At 42.3% G+C, this 16357-nt stretch overlaps 1 protein-coding gene across 2 annotated transcripts in view; it reads left to right on the top strand.

Moving 5' to 3' along the window:
* KIAA1549 (KIAA1549 ortholog) overlaps positions 1-14561 on the top strand; it is a 147475-nt gene extending 132914 nt beyond the window's left edge. For both annotated transcript variants that reach the window (XM_048500175.1, XM_048500176.1), the window contains 4 exons: positions 283-335; positions 5470-5615; positions 8342-8480; positions 12738-14561. In XM_048500175.1, the coding sequence (XP_048356132.1) occupies positions 283-335; positions 5470-5615; positions 8342-8480; positions 12738-13179 (780 nt within the window). In that variant the 3' untranslated portion in view covers positions 13180-14561. The remainder of the gene's footprint in view (positions 1-282; positions 336-5469; positions 5616-8341; positions 8481-12737) is intronic.
* The last annotated feature ends 1796 nt before the right edge of the window (positions 14562-16357 follow it).

The raw sequence follows: 16357 nt of genomic DNA, 5'->3' as shown, positions 1-16357 counted from the left end.
AAATCCCCCCATTTTTGTATGAGTTTTCCACTGTATGGGACCCCCCGCCACAGTGGCTTCACATCATATAGAACCAGAAAACGAACACAATTTATTTATAAAATCCCCCTCCCCCACTGCTATTGTTTCATTCACAATTAATTCCACATACATTTCTGAATGTAAATCAAATTTATCTCTTATTGTGGATCCAAAGATGTTTAAAAAGTTTGCTTGTTTTTGTTTTATTTCAATCTTTTTGGGGGAAAAATGTGTGTTTTTAATACCATGGTCTTCTTTTAGAGATACATGGAATTTGGGATGACTCCTCCGACAGCACCAGGCCTGCTACAAAGGTAATCCTCATGTTTTTTCCCTCTCCTCCTTGCTGGTATTATAAGAAGTCTGGGCCAACAGCCCTCTACGTTTCCCTCTCCTCTCAGCAGTGTCTGGTTTTAACATAATGTGTGACATAGTGTCATGCTGCCAGATGTTCGCCTGCCCCTCACTATCTACAGCCATTGATTGGAACCAGGAAAGGGAAGGCAACACACAGGGACTTCACTTTTTCTCCTCTTGTATAAAATTAGACATTGCCAGGAAGAGTGAGAGAGAAATGGAGTGGCAGAAGGAGGAGGAGGGGGGGGGGGTGCAAATAGACCCTGACAAAGTTTGCATGGAAGTCATTGATTTATTGGACTGATTTTCAAGTATTTATCAGCAGCTTTCTCAGCCAAAAAAGAGTTGAAGTGACAGATAAAACAGTAAAGAACAACAGCCAGCATCAAATCCACAACGATATTAAAAACTTTTGGCCTTCAAATAACTGAGCAGGACTTTCTTGCTTTGTAGTTGGAATTACCATCTGTTCAGGCAACACTGGGCTTTCCTGAGTTACAGATGAATACCTCATTCCTGAACAGCTACAGTGAAATATCTCATAAGGTTATTAAAGAATAAAGGCCCCTTTGATGTTCTCTCTGTCATTTGTTTTTATGAGTCTTCTGTGCAAGGCCGTTAGAAATTATTGGGAGGTTATAGTGGGTCCTGTTTTTTAAAGTTTGCTGTGGCACTGAACTGGTATTAGTGTCACAGTCAAGTGGTTTAAATAGCCAGTTCTTGGAAGAGTAGCTGGAAAAACATATTGGCCAATTACGCACAGTGACATTCCTGCAACTTCAAAGAGAATTTGCCGAGGAGTCTTTGTTTTGGGGCATGTTCAGCATTATTACTTACCGCCCTGTTTACAGTGGGGCAGGCATTGCCCATCAGCCGGCTTTTTGCTTGTGCTTCCCCATTCTCTATTGGGCACGTGTGCTTTAATTTTTAATATAATCTTTAATTTGTTATTTTTAATCTTATCAATAGATCGATAGATCAATGTCTCAATATAAAAAAGTGAACTATTAAAGAAAAGTCTTGAATACAGCATCTGTACGCTTTGCCCCGGTGCTTATTGTCTTTTCTGTTGGGACACTATAACAATAAAACCTATTTAAAATCCATAAATCCTATTAAAACCACCATTCACAAAGCTTATTAAAATTAATTTTAAAAAACCATTTGAATTTATAAAACCTGTGTAAAAATTCATATTACCAGAAGGCCAGGAAAAATAGTTGTGTCTTTACTAGTTTTCTAAATGCTTGATGCACTTCAGGGGGAAGCTCGTTCCATAGTCTCGAGGCCAACACTGAAAAAGCCCTATCTCGGGTCTCCATCTTTTTTACAACTAAAGGTCATGGTATCACCAGAAGGGCTTCATCTGCTGCTCTTAGGACACAGACAGGTCAATACGGGGGAAGGTGTTCCTTGAGTTAACCTGAGACTGAAGCTCTTTGGGCTGTCTAAGTCAAAGATGACATCTTGAATTGGGCCTGGTAGCGAATTGGCAGACAGTTCAGTTCTTCTAAGACTGGTGTGATGTACATCTGGCCAGTAGTACTGTTAGCAGTCTGGCTGCTACGTTCTGTACTAGCTGCAGCTTCCAAACCATCTTCAAGGACAGACCCAAATTGCAGTAGTCAAATGTGGGGGTTACTAGAGTGTGGATTACTGTAGCCAGATCATCTCTGCGCAGAAGGGGCCATAGCTTTCAAACCAGCCGTAGCTGGGAATAGGTACTGCTGGCCACTGCCTCCACCTGAGCTTCAAGTGTCATAGCAGAGTCCAGGCGCACACCCAGATTCTGCACCTGTCTCTTCCAGGGAAGTACAGCCAGTGGTGGGATTCAGCAGGTTCGCACCACTTCAGCAGAACTGGTTGTTAAAATGGTGCTTGTAAACAACCAGTTTACAACTAACAGATAGGAAACAGCAGGTGAAGCTAGGAAAAATTACATCAGACACCTGTAAAATGAGCACAGGGGCCCCCCAAGGCTGTGTACTTTCACCACTTCTCTTCTCTCTGTATACCAATGACTGCATCTCAAACGATCCATCTGTTAAAATACTGAAATTTGCAGATGATACAACAGTGATTGGTCTCATTCGACAACTCTTGAATGAAACCGCATACAGACGGGAGGTTGAACAACTAGCCTCGTGGTGCCACTGGAACAATCTAGAACTGAACACATCTTTAAAACTGCAGTAGAAATGGTGGTAGATTTCAGGAGAAACCCTCCCATCCTACCTCCTCTCACAATACTAGACAACACAGTATCAACACAGTAGAGACCTTTTACTTTCTAGGCTCCACTACATCTCATGACCTAAAAAATGGACACCCTAATATCAAAATGTCATTAAAAAAGCACAACAAAGAATGTTCTTTCTCTCAACTCAGGAAGCTCAAACTTGCCCAAGGAGCCCGTGATACAGTTCTACAGAGGAATCATTGAGTTCGTCATCTGCACCTCTATAACTGTGTGGTTTTGGTTCTGCAACCCAACAAGATCGACACACAGACTTCAGAGAGAATAATCAGAACTGCCAGAAAAAACACAATTGCTGCTAACCTGCCTTCCATTGAGGACCTGTATACTGCATCGGTCAAAAAAAAAGGGCTGTGAAAATAACATTTACTGACCCCTCGCGATCCTGGACATAAACTGTTTGAGCTAACTTCTACCCTCTAAACGTCGCTACAGAGCACTCGTACACTCAAGACAACTAGAACATAAGAACAGTTTTTCCTAATGCCATCACTCTGTTAAACAAATAATTCCCTCGATAATGTCAAACTATTTATTATATATTTATTATATAATTACTGCACTACTTTTTTTCATCATTCTATTACCCATCTCCTCCTAATTATGACTGGCTATGACTATAGCCTGTGCTGACATTTCATTTTATTTTATGATTTCTTACATTTTATGTTTCTATTACTATTGATTGTTTCCTGATTGCTTACTAGACCTATATGACAATCATTAAGTGCTGTACCTTATGATTCTTGACAAATGTATTTTCTTTTATGTACACTGAGAGCATATGCACCGGAGACAAATTCCTTGTGTGTCCAATCACACTTGGCCAATAAAGATTCTATTCTATTCTATTGTTAAATTATTTGAATCCCACCACCGGAACCGGTTGTTAAATTATTTGAATCCCACCACTGAGTACACTCCTATCAAGTGCAGGATGTCTCCCCCCTTCACAGACCTGAGACACACTGACACAAAGCACCTCCATCTGGTCTGGGTTCAGTGTCAGTGTTGACCCTCATCCAGCCCATTACTGCCTCTCCAAGCACCTGTCACCCAGCACCATCGTAGCAGGTGTTTCACACTTGCACATCCAGGCTGGCAACCTCAATGCCAGCTGGAGACAGGGGAATCTGTAGGGCAAAGAGGTGGGCCAGGCAACATCTATACTCAATTTCAGTTTCAACCCTTCCTGGGCCCAACAGCAAGACCAAACCCTAAAATCCAGCAACTATACTGACCATGTCAAAGACCTGACCCAGCCTCTGGGGGTGGTAACAGCACCAAGCCATGGGCTCTGAACCAGAACTCCAAAACACAAAGCATATTTTTTAATTTTTTTTGTTAAAGAAAAGCTGTAAAACAAAGTTTTAAAAACATAACAGTGAACACAGAAATCAAAGATGCAATTAAAGTCTGCTTGCTAGAAAGAAATACTTGCAGGTGAAAGGTTTAGAAGTCCTCGGTTCATGTGCAAAGTTCTCCAATCAAAAATGGAGGCAAAAACTTAGGCAGAGTAAAGATGAAGATAAAGTTAATAACTAACACTGATGTGACTCATGTACACCTCTGGCTGACCACACCAAATGATCTTCAATAAGCCAATGAGGTTATCCATTGGCCAAAACGTTCTTGAGAAAGAGCGCACAACTCCCCTCTCCCTCTTAAAGCGAAACTTCTTCAGTTAGTTCTCTAAGAAACCAGTTTCATCTGGTTGAAAATAATGAGGATGACTTCATGCCAACTAATTGACACACTGACCTGGGAGGAAAGCAGGCTCATCTCCAATCACTGTCACCTACTGTTTGAACCTTTCGCGTTCATGAGAGTAAGGCAAAGATTTTTATTAGACCTCTAGCTGGACAAAATGGATTCTTTCTTGACAGAAAGGCTGCCTGACAAGGAAGTTTTATGGATGGGTGGGAGGCAGACCAGCAGGAGTGATAGCCTTAATACATCTCATATGTCTTCTTTTAATCAATCAGCTCTGCTTCCCAATGCCTTATCTTCCCCTGCCCATCACCACAGTAATGGTGGGCCCCTGTGCCTGTTCCGTCCTCCCTCCTCTGTCTGGGCACATTATTCCGCCTCCAAAGGAGGACAAATCACTTCAAATCCTCACAATTCTAAACAAACTAAAAACAAAAACCTATCCTGTCCAACCCCCTCTCACCACCCAAGAAACTGGACCGGAGTGCCTCGTGATTCCATTCTTCCCCTTATATGTGACCTTCTTGGGCATCTTCCCCTTCAGTGCCGGTACTGCCAATGGTGGCCTGCCACAGGGAGCTCCTGTCATATATCCCCAACAACAGTTGTGAGACCAGGTGTTAATTGCAGAGCTGCCTTAAAAGGCCCAGTCTTGCAAAGAACACCTGCCCTCTTTCAGCCAGCAGCAATTCCAGTGATGCCCGGGGGGTGGGGTGGGGGTCTAGGTCTCTCACCCACTGAATACAGCCCGGTAGCAATTTCCCTCTTCTGGACAATCCTGATCTGTGCTAAAATCCACTCCAGCTGCTATTCCAGTAATTGTACAGGACACTTCTCTTTTCTCGACATTTTTAAGGGGTGGTTTATCCTGAAAGAATAATCCAATCAGACATTTGAGACTAAAATAGAGACTAAATGCACACAAAGCATCCATATGATAGCAGTAACATATCTAGCACTATGGAGGCTGCTCCTAATGGTGCTCCTTGGGAAAGTGGGAGGGAGGAGAGCTGCTCTGTCGGAGCAGGCGGGTGGCAGATTGCACAGTTGCAGCCGACATTATCCTTTTTTAGGAGACAGGTTGGTCATGAAGGTGTTTTGTTGCATTGTTTCCCTCCCTGCAGGCAAAACGTTGGCTCGGGTTTCCTCCCACCTGTTGAATTAATGCATCCAGATCAGCAGCCCTCTGACGTTCAGTATTCCAGCAGAGGGATCTACTCGGAGGAAATGCCCTCAGTGGCGCGGCCACGGCCAGTTGGAAGCACTGCAGGTACTTAAAAATTAGTAACTGTCATACATTGCCTTGTTGCCATGTCATACAAAGCGGCGGCATTACAGAATTCAGCACTTATTGTCATCAGCCAATACTCTTCAACTGCTAAGTAGCTCCATCAACCTAGTATACAGTCAAGTGGCAGGTTCCGTACTCGGGATTCTAGGCCTTCTGATTGTCACTGTGGGAGAAAGTGGGGAGGTGCATCCAAATCCAAATTTCCAAGCATTGTTCTAGGAATCCCCCAGGGGAGGGATATTCCTAAAGCACTGCCTTTCTCTTCTGTGTTTGGGCACAGTCGCCCCCACCCTCACCTTTCTCATTGCACCTCCACCGTTCTCATCGCCAACCAGCATTGGCGGGCGAATGAGTGGATTAGCAGGCAGATGCCTGCTTGAGGAGGGCAGGTCGCTCCCCTAACCATGGGCACCCAGTAGTACATGTTGAGGGACAACTGGGTGTTTGTTTGTGTGTGGCACAAGTGCTGTACTGAACCATGCATCTCAATATACACCTGTATATTGTTTGTCTATCTCATCGTGCAGCCAGCGTGTATGTGAGGTACGTGATGTTCGTATGCTTCAGAGCAGACAAATAACGGACAAAAACCTAATGTGTTCTTCAGGCTGAGACATTAGCAGCTATGTATGCAACCGTGTCTGCCAAAGATTTGTTATCTTTATTTATTTATTTGACCTGCATCCTGCCCATTCCCAACAAATTGAGCTCAGGGCAGTTTTCAGCAATAACACTGCACAAATTAAATACATTAGTACATTAAAATCCAGCATAAAGCTAAAATTAGATGACGTCAATACGACAAGGGGCCCAGTCATGAGGAAGGGCAAAATAATTAAATAAATACATTACAGAATAAATAAGACAGAGGGGGAAGGGAGGCCAGCAGGATAGGAACCATGGCTGCCCTCAACGATAGTCTTGGCAGAACAAATCAGTCTTGCAGGCCCTGCAGAATTACCTCAGGTCCTGCAGGGCCCAGGTCTCACTTGAAAGAGAGTTCCACCAGGCCAAAGGTCTGCAACCTGCGGCTCTCCAGATGTTCATGGACTACAATTCCCATCAGCCCCTGCCAGCATGGCCAATTGGCTGAGGCTAATGGGATTTGTAGTCCATGAACATCTGGAGAGCCGCAAGTTGCAGACCCCTGCACCAGGCCAAAGCTCTGTCTCTGGTTGAGGACAGCAGGATTTCTTTAGGACCACCAAGAAGTTGTTGCCTGCTGATCAAAGTACTTGTTGGTGGGGGTAGGTGCGTACTGGGAGAGGCAGTCCTGCAGGCGCAAAGGCCCCAGATCACTGAGGGCTCTGAAGCCCTTTCTTAGCACAGCTCCATCAGCAGCAGCTCCATGAAGTGGTTTGGAGGCAAAGACAAGTGACTGGTATATTGTATACATAGGAGAAAGTGTGATTAAGCTTCAGGAATGTTTATTTAGAAGTGTGGGGGTGGGGGTGTCCTTTTATCATTTTGTTCATAAAGCACATAACATTGCTTTCTAAACAGGGACGAATATCTGATTTTGTTTTCGCCATCTCGAGTCCCACAATTCACCTGTTAACCTATGACAAGCACACAGGAAACACTTTTAATTTATTGTCCGATGAAATGACAGGGTGATGGGGAAAGTGTGGCCTGTTGTTTCTGTTACATCAAGGCCAGAAACATCACTGTCATCCTTACTGCAAGAGTTAGCTACTGAATGGAGGACATCATCTTTATACCCAGAGGGGCAGCTGTGTTCTGTCACAGAGAAAAATCGTGGCACCTTGAAAGCCAGCATAACCTTTCTTGGGCTAGAGCCTACTTTGTCAAGTGCTTGTGGACAAACTGGACTGGAATCTACAAAAGCTTGTGCTCGAATGAAAACTTGCTCATCCTGGGTGCCACAAAACTCCAGTGGATTTTACACATATATAAGGCAGAGATATAAATGGTATGCGTACATGCAAGTGAATCCTTGTTTTCAAACTTACATGATCAGCGCCTGTTCTCTCCCAATTAATGCTTTAGTGTATTTAGAGTGGTGGTTTACATGTTCTCCGCACTTCATGACTGACTAGTTTTTAAGCTAAAATATTTTGTACTTGTAGTTCAAAACTAGTGTTAAGAGTAGCCCTGAGGACAGCTCCAATGTACTGATCTTCTGACAGGCCAAGATTCAAAACTGTGGTCAGTGCCTCTTAGCTTGAAAAGCTTTATGGGCACAGGCAGCTGAGGACTGTTCTTTGTGCTCTTGTGAGGATCTGAGTTGAAGACGGTTGTCCTGCTATTACTCTCTAGCTGAGTGTCCTACAGTAAGCAAATATTTTCCTTGTTCCACCAAGGACAAATCACTTGCATGTCAAACCTCACTTTAATAATGGCCCAAACACTGATAGAAGGCCATATCTAGGCCAGCTGTTTCCCTTCCCCACCTATACCCCCCTCCACTCACATACAGACACAGTCCTGAGTTTGAGCCTCCCAAGAATGCAGTTTCATGTGCAAAAGGACTTATTGGGGAAATACATCACTGCATGCAATTGGATCTTTTTATTGCCCATACATTAACCTTAGTTAATTGAATAAAGTCGGTTCCCTTTTTGTGTACCTCTCAACCGTCATACCTTTGTGTTTTCCACTTCCCCTGCCCTCAGTTTTATTTGCCCTTCACACTTCTGTTGTTGCATGTAACAATGAAAAAAAAAACAATATTTGCTTTTAAGGTTCTCAGATACAGCACCTCACTCAGGTGGGAATTGCTAGCAGGATCGGAGGTCAACAAGTGGAGATCCCCTCAGGCCCTCGCATGGCCAAACCCTGGGTAGCCCCATATAATATGTTGAATATGCTAGGAGAGATGCAGTGAGTACTGTGCTTCATATTTGAATAGTTTCTGAAGCGGTCTTATGTTCAGTTATCTTCTTTTTGCTTCCATTGCTGTTTGAGCATTTCTTCCCAAGACATTTTTACTTGCTGGTTGGACAGTAGCTGCTGCTGTTGTCCCTCTCATACTCCTGCATCAAAATCTCTGCTTCTGTATCCTTCTCTTCTCACTCTTGGCTTTTTTCCTTGTTGCCGAGTTCATTGGGTTCAGCTTATTCAGTATGGTGTTTCTGAGACAAGTGTAGCTAGGAAGCACTTACTGCAATGGCCTAGGTCCGTGGTGGCGAACCTTTGGCACTCCAGATGTTATGGACTACAATTCCCATCAGCCCCTGCCAGCATGGCTAATTGGCCATGCTGGCAGGGGCTGATGGGAATTTTAGTCCATAACATCTGGAGTGCCAAAGGTTCGCCACCACTGGCCTAGGTTGTCTAATTCCTGTTGGTAATTCATGGCCAGTTGCTAACAATGAAATTTGGCTACTGACTGTGGAGTTGAAGATGACACGAGTGTTACCACAAAGAGCCACAGGATTTTGAAAATCACAAAGGGGATGATTTAGTTTTTACCTGCCTGTTTCATTCATGAAAAATGCTTCTTACAGAATGCGGTGGATTCCCACATGCTTGTTCCACATGTGCATGTGTGCGTGCGTGCGCGTGTGTGTGTGTGTCCCAGCTCACCTAAGTCCTCATTCAAATGGTCTAAAACTGGTTTATTGGAGAATGCAGTTACAAGGAAATTTGGAAAAACAAAAATTTGCAACATAGACTTGACCAGGCCCGTAGGCATGGTGGAACAAAATGGGGCGGAGCCTCATTAATCATTTGTCATTTCCCTCCAAAGGAAAAAGGAAAGAATTGAGGCAAATAGGTGTGAAGCCTGGGATAAATCTTTCCAAGTGTAAGTTCTCCATGCAATTGGCTAAAACAGAATGAATAGTTAGCAAGGCTGAAGAGTCCATATTTTAAAAGTCTACAAGCAGTGAGGTAAAATTATGTTGCAGTAATGAAAGAGAAAGAGAGATTAAGTAATGAAAGGGCAAAAATCATGTTGTACCAGACTCTGAACAAAGGAAGAGAACTGATCAGTGTTCCACAATAGTCCTGAGGAACTCATTGCTGGGGAAATTATTTTTGACAGGAGTCAAATAATAAGGCATTTAGACCCAGTGGTAAGTGAGCACAGATCTTTTGATAATTTATGTGACCCAATAGGAATCTTATTCACAGGGGAAGATTGTGTTTTTTATTCTGAAGTTGGAAAGTTGCTGGGAAAAGGTCCCTTACCTGTGGGCAGCTCAGGGATCATGCAAGTGTTGCTTGATGTGTTCGGGTTCACTAAGAGAAGAATCCTACTCACAGCTTGTCATATGCATTTCATTTGTTTGTTTTATTTAATTTGTAGTCCAGCTTTCTCAATGAGACTCAAAATAGATTATGCCATGTAAATCGATGCAATCAATTAGATGAGGAATCTAATAAACAATACAATAAGACTAGGATTATAGCAGTTTGAAACTTCAAAAATCATTACACATAATATCCCAAACAATGCAGAGAATAGTATTACATAAAAAGCAATGCAGTAAGAGCAGGATAATACAAATAGCAAACAGATAATACATAACATACAGTGATATAATCCACAGTCCTGTTGATTTTTATAAAAGCTCCCTCCTGAATTATTCAATTATTATGTAGATTTCATGTCTTTATAAAAATGTGCTCTTGAACCATTCTGCTTTATATAGTTTGCAGAATTTGTAGGAGCCCTCCGGGGATAAGGCGGCCTATAAGTCTAATAAAATAATAATAAAAATAATAAATAATCCTCAGAAAAGCCATTCCACACAAAATGCAAGCCTATGTCCAGTTGTCGATTTTGTGTATTGTTGGATTTCACATTTAGAAGCCATGAGCTAATGATTTAGGTTTGTGTTCAATTTATAAATCATTTAAAAAAGTTTTTATAACAGTGACTTGAATATTGGGAGTCTCATTTGGCATCAGTTTAATAACTTAATCCTGTAAGAAAATGGACAGGTTCCTAACTATAACCCAACAAGTTTCAAGCATAGAACTGCAGCAGAGACCAAGCGTTTTTAGAGAATTAAATTAATTTGTTCTCCAGACTTAGGTACCAAAAAATCACAATTTCAGCTTGTTTACTCCCAAAACAAAGTAAGAATGCTGAACTGCAGATGGTATGATAGACTTTCTTGGTTTGACCTTACAGCATTATTTTCATTTTTGGTGATTCCATTTTTGTATTTCTTGACATAGCATGTCTGATACTTTTTTTGCACTTCTTGAATTTTTGTAACCCTAGCCCTATTGCATTGCTTTAGAGATATCTCATGCTACTTGATTACATTGCTTTATTCCATGTAATCCACCATGAGTCTCAAGTAGAAAATAAGTCTATAAATATAGTAAATAGTGATGGATGGCACCCCAATATGCTCATTCCCACCCCCTCCACACACACACACACGCTTAAACATTTCTGGCTACAGGCCTGGACGTGTCTCTCAGAAGGGAGAACCAGAATTTGTGAACTCTACTGCTGGAGAGATACAGCATAAACATGAGAGAAGCCATTTCCCCCATTTTTTGGGTCATAGGTGAGCTGTGTGCCAGTGACATGTGAGCTGTGTGCCCGTTTGGTCCTAGCTATTTCCATATGACATAGGGGCAGGTAAGGCAATTGGGATGACCTTCAGCTAACCAATGGGGAAGTATGTGGTCTGACATAACAAGCACCAAAAAGCAAGCCTTTCAAACTGCAGGCTACTAAGACTAGACAAATACCGCTAGCAGACCAAAGACAGACAGTCTAGCAATGCAAAGGAAGGATCCAGTGGCCTTTTCCAATCACAGTTTGCTCCCAAAGGGAGTTTTATATTAGCCGGTGGTACTGGATTCCCTTTCTGGTATCACCCAGTCCTGGAGGACTTGTGGTTGTGTGTCATTGTCGTAGCTGGAATTGATTGCACCTCTCTCTTCTAACCAGCAGTGCAGATAGCCACTCCTTGATTAATAGGGCTCCCTGTGGAGTCCTCCCAGCCCTTCATACCAACATGGCCAGATTTGAATTGTCTTGTATATTTGTATTGTTCTCCAAAACACAGCATTGAATCTCTCCTACCTGCTGATGCTTGATTTTTCCCCCTCTCTCAAGCAATAATCTTCTTTTGCATGACCATTGTTAACATTGTCGGCTCAGTTTGCTTTGTAGCTCCTTCGTTCTTTTTTTTATCTACATTTCTCAAGTTCAGGGTTTGTTTGTTTTTTACCACTCTACAGTTTTTCCTTCTGACAGGCTATGGAGTGGTGTCAGTACTGATACTAAAACAGGGTTGGTGATGGGCTGACATTTTTCAATGATCATTGTTTGTGTATTACACAATCAGACAAATGCATTTCTATAATGTTAATTATTATTCTATTATTATTTTTTGATGTTTTTCTTTATGTACTTCATCTTGATGCACTTCAAAGTATGCTGATCACCTTCCTCCTCATTAGATAGTGACTGTTTTAGGGCAGAATTATACGTGTTCCAGTGGTTGCATTGTGATGAGGAATGTAGGAGCATATGTCAGTGGAGGGAGGAGCTATTTATCTCTCCCCATCCCATTTTTTCATATGGAAAACTGCCTTTCTCCCACTCGCTTGGGGTCCATTGCAGCAAACGTGTCAGTGTGCAGGTACGTTTTTCCCAGCAAAGAACAAAGTAACTCAAAGATGGAAACTTTCAGTGAGGAAATGGAACAAAGTAGAAGGGTTTACATAGCTCTTCTCTCTCTGTACCCAGCTTTCTCTTACAATTGCAGCCCCAGAGGCTGTAGTCTGTTAATAATATAATTTTGCAAAGTCTACAAAAAGGATTAAAAGCCGTCTCGTGAATCTAAAAACATTTTACACGTAGTGTACCTGCAGTGAGGACTATTGCAAAATATGCTCAATCAGAACAAGCATTTTCCACTTGTGACTCATAAAAGGCAAAGCAAGTTTGCTCTCTTGCGTCTCAGATAGGAAACCAGTAGCTGGTGGGGCTCTCTGGTTTTCTCCCAAACCCCTACATCCATTCGGCAATCCAGATTTACATTTCAGATCCAGAGAACCTTTCTGTTTTCTTCTGTGCAATTATTGTTTGTTTGTTTTTCTGTCATCTCTTCGTCTGTGCTTCCTAAGCATGCTCTGCAGTAACACTCTGTGCCTTTTCCCCAGACGCATACGCCTGGACATCAAGAATATTCCTCCTCACCAGTATTCCAGATGCCGAGGACTTCGGCCCGGCAGCCCTCAGCGCCACCTGTTCAGCTTCCACCCGGCAACCCCCCAGGCCTGGGACTCTGCTACAGCACCAGCTCCACTGAGGACCTGCAGCCGGGTCACTCTTCGGCCTCTCTCATCAAAGCCATCCGAGAGGAGCTTCTCCGGCTTTCTCAGAAACAGACAGTGGTGCAGAATTTCCACAGCTGATTCTCCGTGTCCTTGCAAATCTGCCAGGTATCCGCTTCCTGTGGAAGCAAGACTCGTAAAGAAAATCAGCAAGGACAGAATACTGAGCCTGGGAAGAAGAACTTGGCAGCAGCAAGAAAGGAACACGAAGGAGACCTGGGAAAGTGTCGCAAGAATTATTGGCCCGCAGCTCTTTTTAACTTTTTAACATCTTAGCCATTATAAGCCTGCTTTGGCTGGGATGGTTCCGTTCAGTGAAAATTCCCGTCCAAAACCTGAACACTGCCGAGGTGGCAATTTGTCCCTTCAGATGACAATCTGCTCCAACGTGAGCTTCCTAGTTTGGGGGAGAAGAGCAGTGTTTGCAGTGTGGAATGGCTTGTTAGTGCCTGACATTCCTAGGAAGGTGGGTTCTGGGTGCTGCTGACATGTTCTGTTTTGTTTTCTAAACACACAAGCATCACTATTGATCCTGTGCAAGAATTTGCTTAATGAAACCCTTTTTAAGACTCCACAGATGCTGGACTCGGAGCAACTCATTAGCAGGCCCGGACAATAATCAATTGTTGTTAGTATAGCTCTGTGCTTCCAAAAAGGAGCCATTTGTTGCCCTCTTCCTCGTTATTCTTCTGGTGCTGAAGCTTCATCGTGTCCCTTCATCCTGTTGTTTGCAAAGTGGAAATGATGGCCTTTTAAAAAACATAAAACCAAGGATACGATCATTAGATTCATTCGGGATGGACCAATCAGGTCTCTTTTTTTAAATGAAAAAAAGAAGAAAACCACGATTTTTTTTTTTTTGCTTTTAACTTATTTGTGGATTAGATGGATGGGAGTATTCAGGGCAATACTACCAGTGACGTAGAATACATTGTTATATTTTGTACATGATGATACGAAGTCATTTTCGTTAATTTGCAGAGCTGATGGAAGCAGTGTGTAGAGTTGTGATGGAAACACGTTAAGCAAGTTCAGGGTTTTGTGGGCCACTGGCCAAAACAGCATCAGTGGAGCCCCCAACTTTGCCTTTCTGTGCCCCCTTCCCTCCCTGCAGTAGGCACCTCTGACTTTTAAAGCATATGGCAATAAGAAAAGGGAAGGGACCAACCAGCACTTTGCCAGTTTGAGTGAGCCCCTCTTGCCTCTCAAAGCCTATGGTCAAGGCAAAATGGCCTCTATAGTAAATACAATGGTGACTATATTTCACTGAAGCATTTTCATACTTCTGATACCCTATTTAAACAAATCAAATTTGTATACAAAACCCACCATCTGTTAGATCAGAGGGGCCACATATCTCAGGGGGCCCATTCATGAAGGCATTTGTTCTCAAGTGAGTAAAATAGATACCAAGCACTGTGTCAAACACAAGTTCCCCATTGCATTATCAGTCAAATCTAAAAACGAGCATTTAGCCCATGAAATAGCAGCTTTGTTTGTTAAAATAGAGAAGAAGAGGCAGAATTTGGATTTATAACCCACCTTTCCCTCCTGTAAGGAGACTCAAGATGGCTTACAAATTCTTTTCCCTTCCTTTCCCCACAACAGACACCTTGTGAGGTAGGTGGAGCTGAGAGAGTTCTGAAGAACTGTGACTAGCCCAAAATCACCCAGCAGGAATGTAGGAGTGGGGAAATAAATCTGGTCCACCAGATAAGAATCCGCTTTTCATGTGAAGGAGTGGGAAATCAAACCCAGTTCTCCAAATTAGAGCTAGGCAAGAGGTGAAATGCCTTTCCATGCATTCCCTGACTGCATGGCTGTCAAGGCTGTTTTTAACCGGAAGCTGCAGCCAGCCCTTGTTCTGTCCTTAGTGGGCCTGTAATGGCTTTCTTTTAAATACACAGTATGTTTTAAGGTGTTTCTTTAAAAATAGGCATATGAACTGGACCAGAGAGGCATTGCTAACACCACTGCTTGTGAAAACTCCCTTTAGCGATGGAGCTTAGGAGAGTAGGGCTGATAGGTTCGACTTTTCAATGGACCTGAATACAGGTGTGCTACCAAATAAAAAAAGGTAGGTTGGGGGGTTGAAATCGGATGAACGAAGATATCCAGCCTAGGTGATATCATGTTGCCAGCACTAGTCTTTGCATTTGATTCTTGATAAATCCTCAAAAAAAAGAAGAAGTACATTTTATGGGAAAAGACTTTGTTAGAAAAAAAAGAGCTTAGATTTCACCATTAGAGTCAGTTACATGTTTTCCTACTGATATGGTGACGGTACCTGCCATTCAGGCTTCTGTCACTAGGTTTTACAGCATTTTGATTTTACTTAGTGGTGAGGTGTAATTTACTGTCATGTGGCCATTGCTTAATTGTAACCTGCATACTACGAGTGAAAATTCTAACTAAATTATTTTATTTGTTGAAGTGTATTTTTTTAACATAGACTAAATTAAAGCTGAAGCAGTGGCACAAAGAAAACCGAAAGCAGTTCTTTGCATGGACGTGTGATGTGGATGCATTATTTTCTTAGGTATACGTGCTATTAATGAACGATTGGATGGTCCACCCAAGAAGCCAACTCACCTTCAGTTTAAACATTGCTTGGCTCATATTTGAATCCAGATCACTGATGTGTGATTGCCCTAGGTGTGAGAGTTTTTAATGCATATTCTTTCATTCCAAATGAAGGAGCTGATCTAGGTGCATATTTTCTTTGCACTTCAATTCGCCTCATCAAACAAAAGAGTCTCTCTGCATCCTCATGGGTACCCATGTGCGCATAGACATACATACAGACCTATTCATTGGAGTAGCTGAGATTATTCCTGTCACCAAAGAAGGGATCATTCTTGTCAGATCAAGAGTAGATGAATGGGATGGAGAACAGGTGTCAGAAACTCTTTGTAAGCATATTAATGTCTCATATAGTGAAAAATCACCCACCTTCCAAAAATATCCAAATCACTTTTAAGTCTGGAATGAAATGGTCCCAATATCTGAATAGAACTATCTGATTTTTCTATAGAAATCAGCTTTGGTCAAATATCCGTAAGTGTTCTGCTTGCTAAGGGTGAAAGGACTTGGCCCATGCTATTGCAAAGTGAGTCTTAGGTGGTGACAGGTGACAGGAATTATTCCTGGTGACAGGAATAAATAGTTTCCTTTCATCTCAGTCCCCATCATAAATACTACAGGAAACTTTCCAGCTGACTAGAATATGATACTATATATACACTTGATATAAATATGTCTTTCCTTCTTTGATTAAAAAAAATACTTTATAAATCTGTTCTCCAGTTCTGTACACTTTGATGTTTCCATTCACAGATGATTGTGATATACCGGTAAATGAAATCTGGAACTGTTGCTGTTTTGTAAGAAGTTAAATTGTTGGGTGTAGTACAGGGCAAGTTTACATAGTTTCAAACATTTATCCT

Source organism: Sphaerodactylus townsendi, linkage group LG06, assembly GCF_021028975.2.
Source record: "Sphaerodactylus townsendi isolate TG3544 linkage group LG06, MPM_Stown_v2.3, whole genome shotgun sequence".
Lineage (NCBI taxonomy): Eukaryota > Metazoa > Chordata > Lepidosauria > Squamata > Sphaerodactylidae > Sphaerodactylus > Sphaerodactylus townsendi.
The sequence above is the reverse complement of the archived record's forward strand: the minus strand, read 5'-3'. Positions and strand labels throughout refer to the sequence as shown.